Genomic DNA, 16,556 nt, shown 5'->3' with positions numbered 1-16,556 from the left:
TGTGAGGGAACAACCTTGATGTTTTTCACACAAGCGTGACCTCAACTGGAAATAGAGGATGGATACCCGAGCCGAGCCCGACGGTACCCGACGGAACCCGACGGGTCGGGCCGGGTTCGGACAGATATTTAGAAAGGATGCTCGGGTTCGGGTCGGGCTCGGTCACCTCAGCGCGATAGTGCGCCCGTGTTATAACGGCGCTTTTTGCCCAGTGTGCACTGATGCTCTCATCTGTTGACATTTCCGTACGCTTTTTTTACAGTTGCTTAATAAAAGCGGGCTTTCCACACAAAAAAAGTGCATGTGTCATTAGTATGAGTGAAAAAAGAGATTTTAACTGTGTCGGGCTGGGATCGGGCTCGGACATAAATATCTTAATGCTTGTCGGGCTCGGGTCGGGTTCGGTTACTGCTCTGTCGGACTCGGGCCGGGCTCGGACAGAAAAATGCGGCCCGATCCGCACTCTAACTGGAAAGTGATCGCTCACTGCCAGGGCCTGTGAGAGAGACATAAACACTTTAGACAGAGGAATACACTCAACAATAACTCGTAGGTCAACCGGCTGGATGTACATTATCCCGCTTATTACAAAATTAAATAATTAGACGTGAAACATTGATATTAATTGAAATATCTGAATGCAATGCTTCTGTGAAGAAATTAGTTGCTAGCAAGCAGCAAGTTCAATCTAGACGGACATTTAAGTCTTCGTTGCAGTGAGATCGCTGTCTCTCACTTCTTGGATGACTACAATGTCATACCGGTGTACCACCTAACAAAACACAATACAGTTACCAAATGAAAGCGTGTAAGTATTTTATAGGTTCAGGTGTCACTCACTTTGGTAATGATGTTAAGCAGAGTGGCATTAGATGTTTTTGAATCCCCAAAGGTTTTGATGTTGAAGGCTCCAATCAGAAGCGAGCTTCCAAAATGGACAGATAACAGGAGTAGACCTATAGCAATGATGATCTTCATGTATATAGAGACAAAGTACAGGTGAAAGTGTAAAAGGCAGAATTGCACTCACAGAGAATCTTGATAAATAAATATAATTGTAATCAATCCAGTAAAACTTTCTCTAAATATGCATCCGTTTTAAATATATGCAATAAAATGAGCTCTACCTGAGTTCATCTTTCGCTTGTGCTGTGAGAAAGCTTTTTGCACAACTAAGGAAACTTCGCGGGGGCCCCACGCAATTGACCTTATGCACGGAGCGTTCTTTAGAACTTCCGCATAAAGATAAGCCAGCTCGTAAACTTCCGTTGAAGCTCATTTTATATGTGCTATATATTAGGTGGACACTCTTGAGACTGATCTAGTGCCTCGTTCTTATCAGAAACTGAGAAAAATTATAATTGCAACATTATAAACAATGTTAGCGGCATGAACATTCAGTTTCATATTATTTAACAACATATAATTTAAATGCGGAGCCTGGTAATCTCATACTTACCGTCTCTGTATAGTTGTACATTTAAATGCTGATAGCTAAACACTATCATAACGTGTTTAGGCTAACGTTAGCCAGCTATCATATTTCTCTTCAAGGACATCTTAATCGTATTCTTGATAATCACTAACTTGCCTTTGTAGTCATGAACACATTTTTAAAATCTTCCAATATTTCAAAGCCTTTATTATTTTCTAACTCTACCCCAGTCAGCAAATTTCCTCTGGGCCGGATCTGGCCCATACCAACAGCTAAAGTGTGGCCCAGATAAGTTTAGGTTCCCCGGCCCAAAACTGGTCCACATCTTTTTAACCAGAACCGAACCAAAACAGTGCCATAACCCAACCTAAAATGAGCCAAATCATGAAAACAGATGTGGCTGATATATGGATCTTATGTGGTATTCTTATATGGCTGAGTTCTGTAAAGGGCAATGGCCCCTATGTGGACCACATGTGGCTGATAGATCAAAAGCCATAATTTAACCATATTTATGCCACACCTATTATTTATTTAAAATACCAAGTAGTAAATCTTAAACACGTATTAAACACAAAATTGATTCACAGACATTTTTAATATAATACAATTTTAATAACAGAAGTACAATACAGAACATAAAATGTGGTGTAAATGTCAAATGAGTAAATAAATGTACAAAAATGGATACTTTTAGTAAGTCTCACCAGCCTTTCTTTCACAATCTGTCAGGAAAAAGGAGAGAAAAAAGATTATTAGCATATCATAATTAGTATTAGATATTATTTGAATATTAAAACAAGCCATGACATGAGTGCTTGCTGGTGGTAGTTTTATTAGCATTTTTCGACGGCATTCAAACTAATTGTGATTACGTGAGACGAAAGATTTGTTAGTTTTTAAATCACGTTATAACTAGTAGAAAGGAGAAAGGATGATCGCATTCATGCGCTCTCCGCTTGTAACATTACTTACAGCGGTCTGTCACGTAACATCAAAGAGCGTCAAAAAGGCATTTATCGTTTAAATTTTCTGATATAGACATAATTTTAAAGATTGGACTTATCGAAAATAACAAAACCCAAATCTTATCATGATTTCTGGACAGCAGGTATGTATAGTGACGTTTTATTCACGCATATGAATTCAGCACATGATCGTGGTCAAAACGAAACTGTGTTTGTTCGGTACACATACCTAAGCACACAATTTTTTTCTGTACGAATAAGCGTACCATTACTTCCCTAGAAAACATTTAAAAAACCAAAACTGCACTTACCTGAATAAGAGTGTGTCTGGGCAAAGGCTGTTGTAGACTCAGGAGCAGAGCGGGAAATAACGGACATGTATTTTCAAATTTTCAGTAATCCACCAATAGGAATACAGGAATAATGAATGAATGGGCTGACATTTGGACTGCCACAAACCAGCCACACATGACTATAGCAGGTTATGTGTGTTTTTCCAAGTAAAAGCCAAATGTTAACCATAAGTTAACATATTTCAGGATGTGCCATAGCCTAGCCAAATATGGCTCTTGTCTGTGTACTGTCATATGGGCCATATACCTTAATACAAAAAGTCACCCAAATGAAAATTCCCTCCAATTCTAAAGCCATGGCAAAACATATATGGTACAAGTTTGGCCCATATGTGCTCAGCCATGCCATACCTAGGCCAAACGTGACAGCTTTCAGCCACATTTGGCCCAAACGTTCTTGCTATCTGGGACAGCTGTGAAATAAAATGTACTTCAAGGACTCACTTTTCATTCATAAAAGGGGCATCGGAAAAAATGACTTCACGGAAAACGACGTCTATTTTTGGCTAAAATAATATGGAATTACCCCATATAACTAATAGATGGCAGCATAGGATTATTTATTATGCAGCCGTCTCTCCCTATATTTTTCAAGACGTCTTGCTTTCGATTTATTATAAAATACTAGTATAATAAATTGTAGTACTTTTACCTTTTACTTTTATAGTATAGCAAGTGCAGAAAGTCATTAAGCTCACACACAAACAGCCTATGAGGGTGAATTATGTAAATACTAATATATAGTTCACTACAAACACGTTAAATATTTATGGTATAATAATTAAAAAATGCACTAATTATGAATCGATAGGAATTTTAAATATTTTATTAAATTGAATAACTACATCTTTTAAGTTTTATCTTGAACTGTAAAATCTATCAAATAGCCTATATTTAACCAACACAAACTTGTTACTGCTGTAGTTTTGTTACTCGGAATTTAGTCTGAATCATTTAAGCTCTTTTTTGACATCAGTTTGTCAGCTGTTTGGTCCGGTTATTACTGTCAATCATAGCAATGACTCGTGCATATTTAGCCGATTTACTCGCGAATTTTTTTAAACTGGCATTTGTCATTCTTGAAACGGTATACATGGACGTTTGGTCCTCTTAGACAAACAACACTTTTCTTCGATTGTGAATCGATTATGTAGAGAAAACGAACAAAGTACGCTCATATTACGGCAGAGTACAGTTGACCGGAAATGACTTAGCTGGCTTGACTAAACAAGGAAGTAATCCGTGCATATGGTCAATTGCGTGCTTTGCGTGGTAGGTAAACACTGAGCAAGTTTTTGTTTTAGACTCGTTGAAGTATTACAGGGCGAGATTAGTCACACATAAGCATTGTCCGTAACTGTTCATATACTACTATTCATTCATTAGTTTGTAAAGATTTTGTGTAGAAAGCCTATTTAAATGTAATTGTTTGTCATTAAAACTTTATTTTATTATGATCTACTCAGTAATTTTAGAAAGCTGAACTGACTCCTGTTAACCCACTCTCCCTTAAACTAATCCAACTTCAGTGCAACAGAGGGCGCTACATGCCATTCATATTATGTTTAAAAACAGACTGTATATTATGTGAATTGTGTATATAGTGCCTCATCTGTTTTCAATGCAGCTGCTGCTTCATGTCACCTACACTCTCATTAAAATATAATGGGTGAGCTACTGCAAAAAGACAGTCATTGCGACACTGTAAAGTGGTGAAATTGTGGCGCCATGTGCTTTTTTTGAAACATTTTTAAAGGATTAAAGTTATATTATTGACTCGGAAAATACGTTAATTTTACAATAAACACGTAAACACCAATCATGTCAGTATGAGTCGGGTGAACATGGTTATGGAACTGAAAAGGTCGAGGGGAAATATTCTTCAGCCTTACATCCTGAAAAGGAGAGCTTTAGTGCCATAAAGACCAGATTGGTGTAGTGTTACAGTGATGTTTGTCCTTCTGTAGATTTCTCCTATCTCCACATGTGATCATGGAGCTCAACTAGAATGACTATCAGGTTCCTGGTCACCAGTCTAACTAAAGCCCTTCTCCATCTTTTGTACCAAATCCTGACTGATAGCAACCCATTCTTTCATAATGACTTCTTGGAGTTTGTCAGAATTAGTGGGTTTTTGTTTGTCCACCCGCCTCTTGAGGATTGACCACAAGTTCTCAATGGGATTAGGATCTGGGGAGTTTCCAGGCCATGGACCCAAAATTTCAACGTTTTGGTCCCCGAGCCACTTAGTTATCACTTTTGCCTTATGGCACGGTGCTCTATCATGCTGGAAAATGCATTCTTCTTCACCAAACTGTTGTTGGATTGTTGGAAGAAGTTGATGTTGGAGGGTGTTTTGGTACCATTCTTTATTCATGGCTGTGTTTTTGGGCAAAATTGTGAGTGAGCCCACTCCCTTGGATGAGAAGCAACCCCACACATGAATGGTCTCAGGATGCTTTACTGTTGGCATGACACAGGACTGATGGTAGCGCTCACCTTTTCTTCTCCGGACAAGCCTTTTTCCAGATGCCCCAAACAATCGGAAAGAGGCTTCATCGGAGAATATGACTTTGCCCCAGTCCTCAGCAGTCCATTCGCCATACTTTTTGCAGAAGATCAATCTGTCCCTGATGTTTTTTTTGGAGAGAAGTGACTTCTTTGCTGCCCTTCTTGACACCAGGCCATCTTCCAAAAGTCTTGGCCTCACTGTGCGTGCAGATGCGCTCACACCTGCCTGCTGCCATTCCTGAGCAAGCTCTGCACTGGTGGCACTCCGATCCCGCAGCTGAATCCTCTTTAGGAGACGATCCTGGCGCTTGCTGGACTTTCTTGGACGCCCTGAAGCCTTCTTAACAATGCAGTGGAAAGTTTTTTTTTTTCGGGATTAAGTTCATTTTCATGGCAAAGAAGGACTATGCAATTCATCTGATCACTCTTCATAACATTCTGGAGTATATGCAAATTGCTATTATAAAAACTTAAGCAGCAACTTTTCCAATTTCCAATATTTATGTAATTCTCTAAACTTTTGGCCACGACTGTACAAGCAATATGAATGCTACTGAGATAAATTAAACTGTCCCACATAACATAAGGGTATGAATACTTATATAATGGAATAATTTAAAGGTCCCATATTGTACACATTTCTGGAGGTTTATTTTAGTTGCTGATGTCCTTAAGAATATATATTTGCGATATAAGTGCCAAAATCCATCTCAATATATTTTTACAGCTCCTTTTTTAGGAGCTCTGTCAAAAACAGGTCGATTTTGGCCCATCTAATTAATATTCATGAGCCTCTCTTCTGATTGGCCTGTTGTTTTCTGAGTGACGCACAGCCAGGCCAACCACAGGTAACTACGGTCATGTATGCTTTAGCCGAGCCCAGAGCCATAGAGAGAGCCTAGCCTGCTGATACTCAACAGGATATTTCAGAATGATAATTAATGTTTTTTCTTTTTCAAACACAGAATGCAGTAAGCTACGTAACTGTTGCTTCAGTAAAGCCCCTTTCACAATACGCGCTGATTCTGGAAAATTACGGAACGAGCGCTGTGTAAACAAAAGCCAGAACCATAAAGGCAGTGTTGTAGTGATGATGCACATTATCATGCGACTCTTCACAACAAAAAATATGTGCAAAGTGGAATGAAGCGGCGATCAGACAGAGCCAGCTCCTCACTATCAGCGCTGAAGCACAGTTTGTTCAGGCTAGTTTCAGTTTAGTGAAACGTATGCGTCGCATTACATCTCACATCCAAACGTCACATGTCTTTATGGGTTGTGTGTAAAGCACGCACAGATTCCGGAAAACAACTGTGAATGAACCAAATGAAACAACTCAGGAACAAATCATGGGACACATTATCCGTGTATTTACTGGAATCGCTGTGTGAAAGAGGCTGAAGTTGACGTGCCAGTGGTCTCTTATATTCACATTGTTCTGAAGCCTGTGCAATGATGTAGTTTCGACATCTATCAACTGAACAGGGTTTTCTCGACTTGTTTTCGTGTTGTTGTTGCTTAGCAATGTTATGGACACGATGTTGTCTGGGTTTGACATAAGGAGGGTGGGACGTGATTGGTGCTCGGGGTGGTGACTGAAGGCGGTGACTGAGTCGATCGGACGTCACATCGTTACGGAAGTCACAGCGGCTCGTGAAAATGAACAGCTACTTTAAGCAGGCTGTGTGCAGTTTACTGTGGATTGACTGTTTTGAAACTCATATGGTAGTTACATAGCCCCTAGACCTCAGTTATCATGAAAAAAGCCAGGAAATTTCGATTTTGACAATATGGGACCTTTAAGTTTTTTATTTTAAATACATTTGCAAAGATGTTAAAAACCTGTTTTGTTTTGTTTTTGTAAAAAAAAAGGTACATTTTATTAGAAAATAGTATTTCAGTTTTTCTAAAATTTAATTCAGTGTTACTTTGTGTTACCATTTCTTTGTAATTCTGAAATTTACTAGCAATTTCCGAGAAAAAATAGTTTCCACACCATTTTTTTCTTCTGTGTAGCTTCTACATAAAAACTGCATGCATAATATTTATATTGAAGAAACCAAATAATTATTTTTTTTTCTTTTTTATTCTTGCTAAAACACCACTACACATAAACCATAACCATTGCAGTGTATATCTGCTGTGAGGGAACAGTCTTGAGGTTTTTCACACTATATTGACCTCAACTGGAAAGTGATCACTCACTGCCAGGGCCTGTAAGAGAGAAATGAACACTTCAGACAGAGGAATACACTCAGCAATAACTCAACTCTTAAGAAAGCTTTTAGGTCTGATGTTTAGAATAGTGAATCCCAATGAGGCAAAACTTATCCTTACCCAGCTCTGGCTCAGTCCTTGGGCTTTCATGAAGTCAAAGATCTGCGCTGATCCAACAGACACTCCTTTCATCATGTCGGGGGTGGCCACAATCCTTTTATTAAGCATATTATTAGTCATTGCATAACACAGGTTTATCTTATCCAACTAAATAGCTTGTGATGTCTTTCTACCTGTCATAAGGGCAGTGTGTGGTTGTGACGGTTGTGTCCACAGTATCAGCGATGAGCCAGGTGTAACTCTTGTCAGTGCGAAGGCGTATTTTGGACCAGTCTGTACTCGAAACGTAGCTACAGCCAGCATTGAAGTCTCCCATAAGCAAGATGTTCTGAAATGATATTTGAAGTCATATTATATATTAGCACAGTTGATGTTAACAGGACTAGTCCATACAGCTGTGCATTAGTATATTTACATTTGTGCTCAGACGTTGTTTAGTTTTCAAGACGACATCATGCAGAGCGTCAATTTCCTTCACAGCGAGTTCTGGGGATGTATGCTGAGGAATGATGGCAAAGTCCTGGACAGCTACAGAAAAGATACTTGTTAGTGTTCATGATTTTGAACAAAAAGAAGAATCTGCTCAACAAGAAGTGAATGTTGTTTAGTGTCATTGTGAGCTGTAAATTACTTTTAATATTTGAAGTCCGATCCCTGCTACATCAATATGTTTTCCAAATACAGTTACTGAATTTATTGCTAAGGTCAAATGTTTGCATACACCTTGCAGAATACAAAATAAGAGTGATCATACAAAATACATTTTATTTATTTATTTTTCATTTACTGACCTGAATAAGATATTTCACATAATAATATAATTTAAAATAATAGTTAAATTTATTTAAAAGGCCCCGTTCAAAAGTTTACATACACTTGATTCTTAAAGGTTGTATCAGCGATTTCTAGCCTGAAACATAAAGTGTCAAATTCAGCTGACCTTTCATCATGATCCGCTCGCTGCCTGCCCCATAAATTGTCTGTGAAAAAACCGCGTCTCTCTGGTCAGCCTAGGGTTCGAGATATGCCAAAAAAACAATCGGCACTACCAACCTTTCCACAGATAAACAAACAGTGTTCCAACCAATCAGCGTCAGGGGTTTGGTGTTGTGGACTTTCGCTCCGCCTCCCTCACATCCCTGAACCAGTAGGAAAGTCCACAACACCAAACCCCTGACGCTGATTGGTTGGAACACTGTTTGTTTATCTGTGGAAAGGTTGGTAGTGCCGATTGTTTTTTTGGCATATCTCGGACCCTAGGCTGACCAGAGAGACGCGGTTTTTTCACAGACAATTTATGGGGCAGGCAGCGAGCGGATCGTGAAGAAAGGTCAGCTGAATTTGACACTTTATGTTTTAGGCTAGAAATCGCTGATACAACCTTTAAATACTGTGTTGTTTCCTGAATAATCCTCAGCTGTGTGTTTTTTCCCTTTGTGATTTAATGTTGAGTTGTTCATGAGTCCCTTGTTTGTCCTGAACAGTTAAACTGCCTGCTGTTCTTCATAAAAAATCCTTCAGGTCCCCCTTTTAAAGCATTTTTGTGTATTTGAACCCTTTCCAACAATGACTGTATGGTTTTGAGATCCATCTTTTCACACTGAGGAAGAAATCTTTTGCACAGAATGAAGATGTATACATTTTTCTTATTTTGCCTAATTATCATATTTTTAAAATTTAGTACTGCCCTTCAGAAGCTACAAAAGATACTTGCATGTTTCCCAGAAGAGTCCCTCAGTTGTCCTCAGCGTGAAAAGATGGATATGAAAATCATACAGTCATTGTTGGAAAGGGTTCAAATACACAAAAATGCTTTAAAACTAAAGAATTTGTGGGACCTGAAGGATTTTTCTGAAGAGCAGCAGGCAGTTTAACTGTTTAAGACAAACAAGGGACAATTTAAACGTTTTTATTGTCTTTTGATACGTTTATAAAACAATAATGCATCCCTATCAGAAAACTGACCTCAACAACAGGCCCCCAACAGACAAACTTTTAATTGCTAGTGTATATTCAACCCAGGAACTGAAAATCACATCCCTTTCATTGCCATTGTGGCTTGTAGCATGGTTCATATTTTCACAGGAACAGTCTCTGAATTTAGTGTACTGTCAATTGCTTGAGATGAAAGACTTTTGCTGAACAGTGCGTTCTGACTTTATTACTGCTAACATTCTCACAATGAAGGACGTTTACTTGTATTGGAGGAGAACTTCACAACAAAGGGTTCTCTGCTGAATGTATCATTTCCACAGGGTTCACATCCATCATCATAATGGAAGCTGTTTGCAACGGACACCGCCTGAGATCTGATGAACATAAAAGCGTAATTATTTATTTGATATCGACCATATATACATATTACCTTTTATCATGTGTGAACTAAATGTTACCTGTAAACAAAGAGATATCTCTCCTTGTAGGTGCTCCTACCCAAGAGGTCGCTTACAATGTACTGATATTGATATGGAGAGCCACCTCTGATAATGAAAAATTTTTTTAATTATTCTATACAAATAAGTACAGTAACTTATAGACAGTTAAAACAACTTACGCGTTCACACTTTGCATCAGTCTGTTCGTAGCAGTGAGATCGCTGTCTCTCACTTCTTGGATGACTACAACGTCATACCGCTGAACCACCTAACAAAACACAATAGTTACCAAATGAAGTGTGTAAGTATTTTATAGGTTCAGGTGTCACTCACTTTGGTAATGATGTTAAGCAGGGTGGCATTAGTTGTTTTTGCATCCCCAAAGGCTTTGATGTTGAAGGCTCCAATCAGAAGGGAGCTTCCAAGGTGGACAGATAACAGGACTAGACCTATAGCAATGATAATCTTCATCCTGTATATAGAGGCAGAGGACATAATCAGATATTGATTAAACAGTATAATCATACCTGAGAGATTTCAAACTAGACATAGCAATACAGATGAAAGAGTAAAATGCATAACTTGCACTCACAGAGAATCTTAATAAATTAATGTAATTGTAATCGATCCAGTGAATCTTACTCCAAATATGCATTAGGCAGGGCTATTGCTAGACCCTTTTTACTGGGGCACGTGCCCCAGTAAAAATATGCTGTGCCCCAGTAAAATCTCAAATTTTAGTTATAATTTACATTGATACATTACATTGATAATCCCAAAATAAAGGCAATAAACTGCATGCAACAACTGAATTAACGGGTAATGGGGGCCTGTGCCCCAGTAGAGCTTTAGGTCTAGCAACTCCCCTGGCATTAGGTGTGAATATATGCAATAAAATGAGTTCAGCTTTCGCTTGTGCTGTGAGAACATGGAAAAAGTTTTTTCGCGCAACTAAGGAGGCTCTACTTTAGCAAGCCCCTCCCTTAGGGAATAAAAGTGGTATCACATATTCTGGTTTATGGTTAGAGTCGAACTTGTAATCAGAAGGTTGTGGGTTCAAGTCTCAGGTCCTGCAGGGATTGTCAGTGGGGGAGTGAATAACCAGTGCTCTCTCCCGTCTCCATCCTCAATACCACGACTGAGACCCTTGAGCAAGACACCGAATTGCACCATTGCTCCGTGTGTGTGTTCACTACTGTGTGTGTGCACTTGGATGGGTTAAATGCAGAGCACAAATTCCGCGTATGGGTCGCCATAATTGGCCACACGTTTTTATTTACCACTACTGTGTATAAAGACGCCAACTTCTCGCTCACTTTCTCCCTGGGAAATAAACAGGTGGGTGATAAGGAAATGTAACTTCAAACAGGTGGTTAGGTAAACGTATTGAGAAAATATGTTACAGGTAACATTTTTGTAACTATTACAGCGCGAGAATAGTACCACATGAGCTGGTCCGTAATTGTTTATTATACATTAATTTATTCATTGGTTTGTAAAGATTTTGTATAGAATTTCTTTGTCATTAAAACTTTATTACCTACTCTGTAATTTTAGAAGGCTGAACTGACTCCTGTTAACTGAACCCACTCTTCCTTAAACGAATCCAACTTCAGTGCAACAGAGGGCGCTGCATGCTATTCAAATACACTTATGTTTCAGACAGACTATATATTAAGTGAATTGTGTATATAGTCCCTCATCTGTCTTCAATGCAGCTAATTTGTCGCTTCGTGTCACCTTCACTCTCGTTAAACTATGACAGGTGAGGTACTGCAAAAATACGTTCATTGCGACACTGTAAAGTGATGAAATTATAGCGCTATGTGCTTTTTAAATTTTGTAAATGTTTAACGTCTAATTATCGACTCGGAAAATGCGTTAATTTGACTAGAAACACCAGAGACCGGAACTGTAAAGCATTATTGTTTCAGTATGAGAACTAAAGACGTCTTGAGGGAGAATATTCATCAGCTTCAAACTTCTGTATGATTAGGTAAGGGAATCAGCACAGGAGAAAAAGTTTTTCTGTGCATTGTGTGCTGCCTGTGAATTTGACTATGCTCAACATCATTAGATCAGAGTGCTGTCAATGCTTTGGCAATGTATTTTTACCATGCCAATAAAGCTATTTATTTTGATTACTACCTAGACTGTGTGACTAATCAAGTCATTATTATTTGTTACTAGTTTGAGTAACAAAATGCCTCTCTGTGTCCAGGTTTAACTGTAGTAATAATGCAAAAACCAACACTACAATGTAAAAAAATAAATAAATCCCAACTTTGAAAAATATATGTTTGTATTGAACACTTATGGAGCACCAGCTTTTGTGTGAAAATAAATCATACAAGTCGTTTATTTTGTTTAAAAATCATATAAATGTATGAGGTGGCAAGGGGGGCCTTTTACCCCACACACGGGGTAAAAGACATACAGTCTTGATACAAATACTTTAGCTAAAACAATGGGTTTTTTTTTTTTGAGTTAATACTTCTTCAAAACAGTCACTTCAGGGACGTTTGTATTATTTTCTGCTTATTTTGATATATAAAAGAATTCATTTTTGTTTAATAAATATACTGTAATTCAAATATGTTAAAATAAAACATATATTTTCTATATAAAAAATAGAAACAACATCATTTTTAAATGTAAAGATTCTGAAAGCATTGAAGGAGATCCAATAATAATTTAATTACTGTAGTAACAACAAATGCTATTTTATTATTTGATATGATTAATAGCATGTTTTCAAATATGATGATTTTAATCTAAACATAATGATTATCTGTAAGGTGGACACCCAACATAATATATGATATTTACCGTCTGAATCTAAGAATGTCATGTCAACAAATTAAAAAAAAGTTAATTATCATGTTAATTATTGTGCCTTTTAGCCCCAACAGCGGGGGTGCTTTTTACCCCAAATACCATACTTTTACATATTCTTTCGTTATTTAAAAACTATTGCTTTGATTATCTTAAACAAAACTGAAAATCATTAAGAAAACCTTTTTCTCCAGATATATTCAAGAATTTTAGCGATTCTCGTTTGCTAGTTTCTAGTGTGCCTAGTAAGAGCTTGATTAGCTTGTTCAGGTGTGTCTAATTGGGGTTGGAGCTAAACTCTGCAGGACACCCGCCTTTCAGGACCGAGTTTGGGAACCCCATAATTAAATCTGCTGAAGACAACACAGTGGTGGGGCTCATCTCTGGGGATGGATGAGTCTGCCTACTGGGATGAGTTGGAGCAGTTGCACCAAAAAGACTAAGGAGCTGATTATAGACTTTAGAAGAAAGAAAACAGACATTCAGCCTCTTTTCATTAGCGGTGACTGTTGGGGAGGGTCTCGGACTTCCGGTTTCTGGGCATTCACATAAAGGACAATCTGACCTGGAGTGTTAATACCACCAGTATCATCAAGAACTAGATAATCGGTTGTTCCCTATGCTCTATGGAAGTGTTACACAGTTCCCCCGCCTCATAAAAGCTCAAAAATTTCTCAGGGACCCAGGACATTGTCTTTTTGAACTGTTGGCTTTGGGCAGAAAGATTATGGAGTAGTTTCTATGCCAAAGCTATTTCAGTTTTGAATATTGTAATAACGTAAATCGAACATCATGTGTGGTGTTGAAGGTGAAGTGTTCATCTCTTTTGGATGTGAGTTTAACAGTTTACATGCCAGCCATTTCTGTTTTAAATACTGCAATAACTCAGTTGCGTATCATGTGCAATATTTAATGAGTTGTGCAACTCTGTTGAATGTGAGATTAACAGTGTTTATGCTTGAGTTATCTGTCTTGAATACGGTTATAATTTAATTGACCATTATGTGCAATATTGAATGAGTTGTGCAACTCTTTTGAATGTGAGATTAACCATTTCTACGATTAAGTTATCTGTCTTGAATACTGCTATAAATTAATTGAACATCTTGTGTACGGTTGAATATGAGTGGTGTAACCGACTGTTGAACTTGAGACGTCTTATGTGTGTAATGGTCTGTTTCTGACCCTGTTATCTGTTTACTATTTATTAGATTTACTAATTTATTTATTTTGTTAGACTAGTATTCACCCAAAGGATTGTATTTCAATTTTGTTTTACTAGCAGAATGACAATAAAGACATTCAATATTCAATATAACATAATGTAACATAGTTATATATATATATATATATATATATACAGTTAAAGCCAAAAGTTTACCCCCTTTTAGAATCTGCAACCTGTTAATTATTTGACCACAATAAAAGCGATACAAAATGCATGTTATTTTTTGTTTAGCACTGACCTGAATAAGATATTTCACATAAAAGATGTTTGCATATAGTCCACAAGAGAAAACAATAGTTGAATTAAAAAAATTACCCTGTTCAAAAGTTTACGTACACATGATTTTTAATACTGTTGTCACCTGAATGATCCACAGCTGTTTTTTGTTGTTGTTGTTTAGTGATAGTTGTTCATGAGTCCCTTGTTTATCCTGAACAGTTAAACTGCCCACTGTTCTTCAGAAAATCCTTCAGGTCCCACAAATTCTTTGGTTTTTCAGCATTTTTGTGTATTTAAACCCTTTCCAACAATGACTGTATGATTTTGAGATCCTTCTTTTCATACTGAAGACACCTGAGGGACTCATGCAACTATTACAGTACAGTGCTATTGAATTTTGAGTTCAGGGTTAATGTAACTTATTTTGTCTTTGGGGAACATGTAAATATCTTCTGTAACTTCTGAAGAGCAGTAATTAAAAAAAAAATTATTTAGGCAAAGTAAGAAAAATGTACACATCCTCATTGCATTCAAAAGTTTTCACCCCCGGGTCTTAATGCATTGTTTTTCCTTCTGGAGCATCAGTGAGTGTTTGAACCTTCTGTAATAGTTGCATATGAACCCCTCAGTTGTCCTCAGTGTTCAGGACAAACAAGGGACTCATGAACAAAACAAACAAACAAACAAAAAAAGTATAAACAAAACAAACACAAATGTATATACTGTTAATCTGCACGTTAACATAAAGTCATGTACACAGAGTAGCTCTCGTGCTGGTCTTCTTTACTAGTGCATTGTGCTCGGTGAAAAAAAACCAACTAAACAAACTGTGAAACCTTCCGTCGCCGAAAATGTCATTGCAGGTCCTGAAAATTTTTGTTTATAAAAATTGCTTTATGAAAAATGTTGTTTATAGAATGCAGTTGTAGCTGCTGCAAACTCCCATACATACAAATTATTATATAAAAAAAAATCATTTACCTGGAGAAGAGAAGAGGGTATCGCTGGAGATAATTGCTGGAGTACAAGGTAGCAGTCCACTTCGAATGAACACGACCAGACAAAGAGGAGAGATGAGATGTGTGCTTATATAAGGACAGGTAGCGTGCAGGTGACCAGGGTGGCGTTGGCAGGATGAGAGTCCTCCAGGGCGGTACCGGTGACACAGGAAGCCAGGGAGGTGCCAGCAGCCCCAGAGGCCAGGGTGGCACTGATGGTGGCTTTATACCAGTGTATAGATAAAGCTTTCTTAGAATTAATGCATGGGGGCCTCTGGTGATGTCAACGAATATTTGAAACAGCATTTTACAATGAGTTGACAGTTCCTTTAAAATGGAATGTTTTTTTTTGGGGGGGGGGGGGGGGGGTTGGGGTTGTGTTAGGTTTTGCTCAATATAATGTTAAGTGGCAGATCAGTGGGTGTTGCTGCAGTTGAATATCTACGTAAGAGAGCTCTCTCCCGGACGAAACCTAAAGTAATGTGGAGGATTATAGTTTATTATAGTTTAATAATTATCATATCTCCACATGGTGAACCTATGAAACTAAATCATATTTAAACAACTGCTGGTCAGCTAAAATGACAGAGAAAAGACAAACAGATGTAAGATAAATTTTCAGTGCACCAAAATGTCAAGAAAGTATAGTGAGACTACTTTCAAAAATATTGTCATTAATGGATTTTATTTCTCAATTAACTTCTATTAACTGAATAGAAGCTGCAATTTTTGAAGGAGACACAAAGAGTTTTTGCCTAAATTAAGGCCAAAATGCCTTAATATGGAGATTTTTTGTACTTTCTTGACATTTTGGTGCACTGAAAAATGATCTTATATCTGTTTGTCTTTTCTCTGTCATTTTGTCTGACCAGCAACACAAAGCAATAGTTGTTTAAATATGAGTTTGTTTCATAGGTGCACAATGCAGAGATATTATAATTATTAAACAATAATAAACTATAATTATAAATCCTCCACATTATTTTAGGTTTTGTCTAGGAGAGAAATCTCTTACGTAGGTATTCAACTGCAGCAACACCCACTGAACTGCCACTTAACATCATATAGAATAAAACAAACACAGCGCTAAATCATCTGAAATCCACGAGAATATAATCTCAGAAAGTGTAATAGAGCTATATATAGAGCTTCTTATGTCTAGTGTCGTGTTCTTTTGTGGTTTGTGTGGTCGTCATGACACAATCTAAAGAGGTCCAGGAAGCCTTCAGAAAAAAAGGTTGCGGATGTCTTTGAGACTGGCAAGAGATTTAAAAAGATAGATACCAATATTAATTGA

At 37.6% G+C, this 16,556-nt stretch overlaps 1 protein-coding gene across 1 annotated transcript; it reads right to left on the bottom strand.

Moving 5' to 3' along the window:
- Positions 1–7,433: 7,433 nt before the first annotated feature.
- LOC141318040 (deoxyribonuclease-1-like) lies at positions 7,434–10,450 on the bottom strand. The gene is made up of 8 exons (XM_073833175.1): positions 10,313–10,450; positions 10,159–10,247; positions 9,998–10,084; positions 9,801–9,913; positions 8,020–8,132; positions 7,778–7,932; positions 7,605–7,698; positions 7,434–7,481 (listed from the first exon to the last, which is right to left on the bottom strand). The coding sequence occupies exons 1-8, from the start codon at positions 10,448–10,450 to the stop codon at positions 7,434–7,436; spliced, it is 837 nt and encodes a 278-aa protein (XP_073689276.1).
- Between the last annotated feature and the right edge of the window lie 6,106 nt (positions 10,451–16,556).

The sequence above is a fragment of the Garra rufa genome, chromosome 1 (assembly GCF_049309525.1).
Source record: "Garra rufa chromosome 1, GarRuf1.0, whole genome shotgun sequence".
Taxonomy (NCBI): Eukaryota; Metazoa; Chordata; class Actinopteri; order Cypriniformes; family Cyprinidae; genus Garra; species Garra rufa.
Note: the sequence above shows the minus strand (reverse complement) of the source record. Positions and strands in the feature narration are given on the sequence as shown.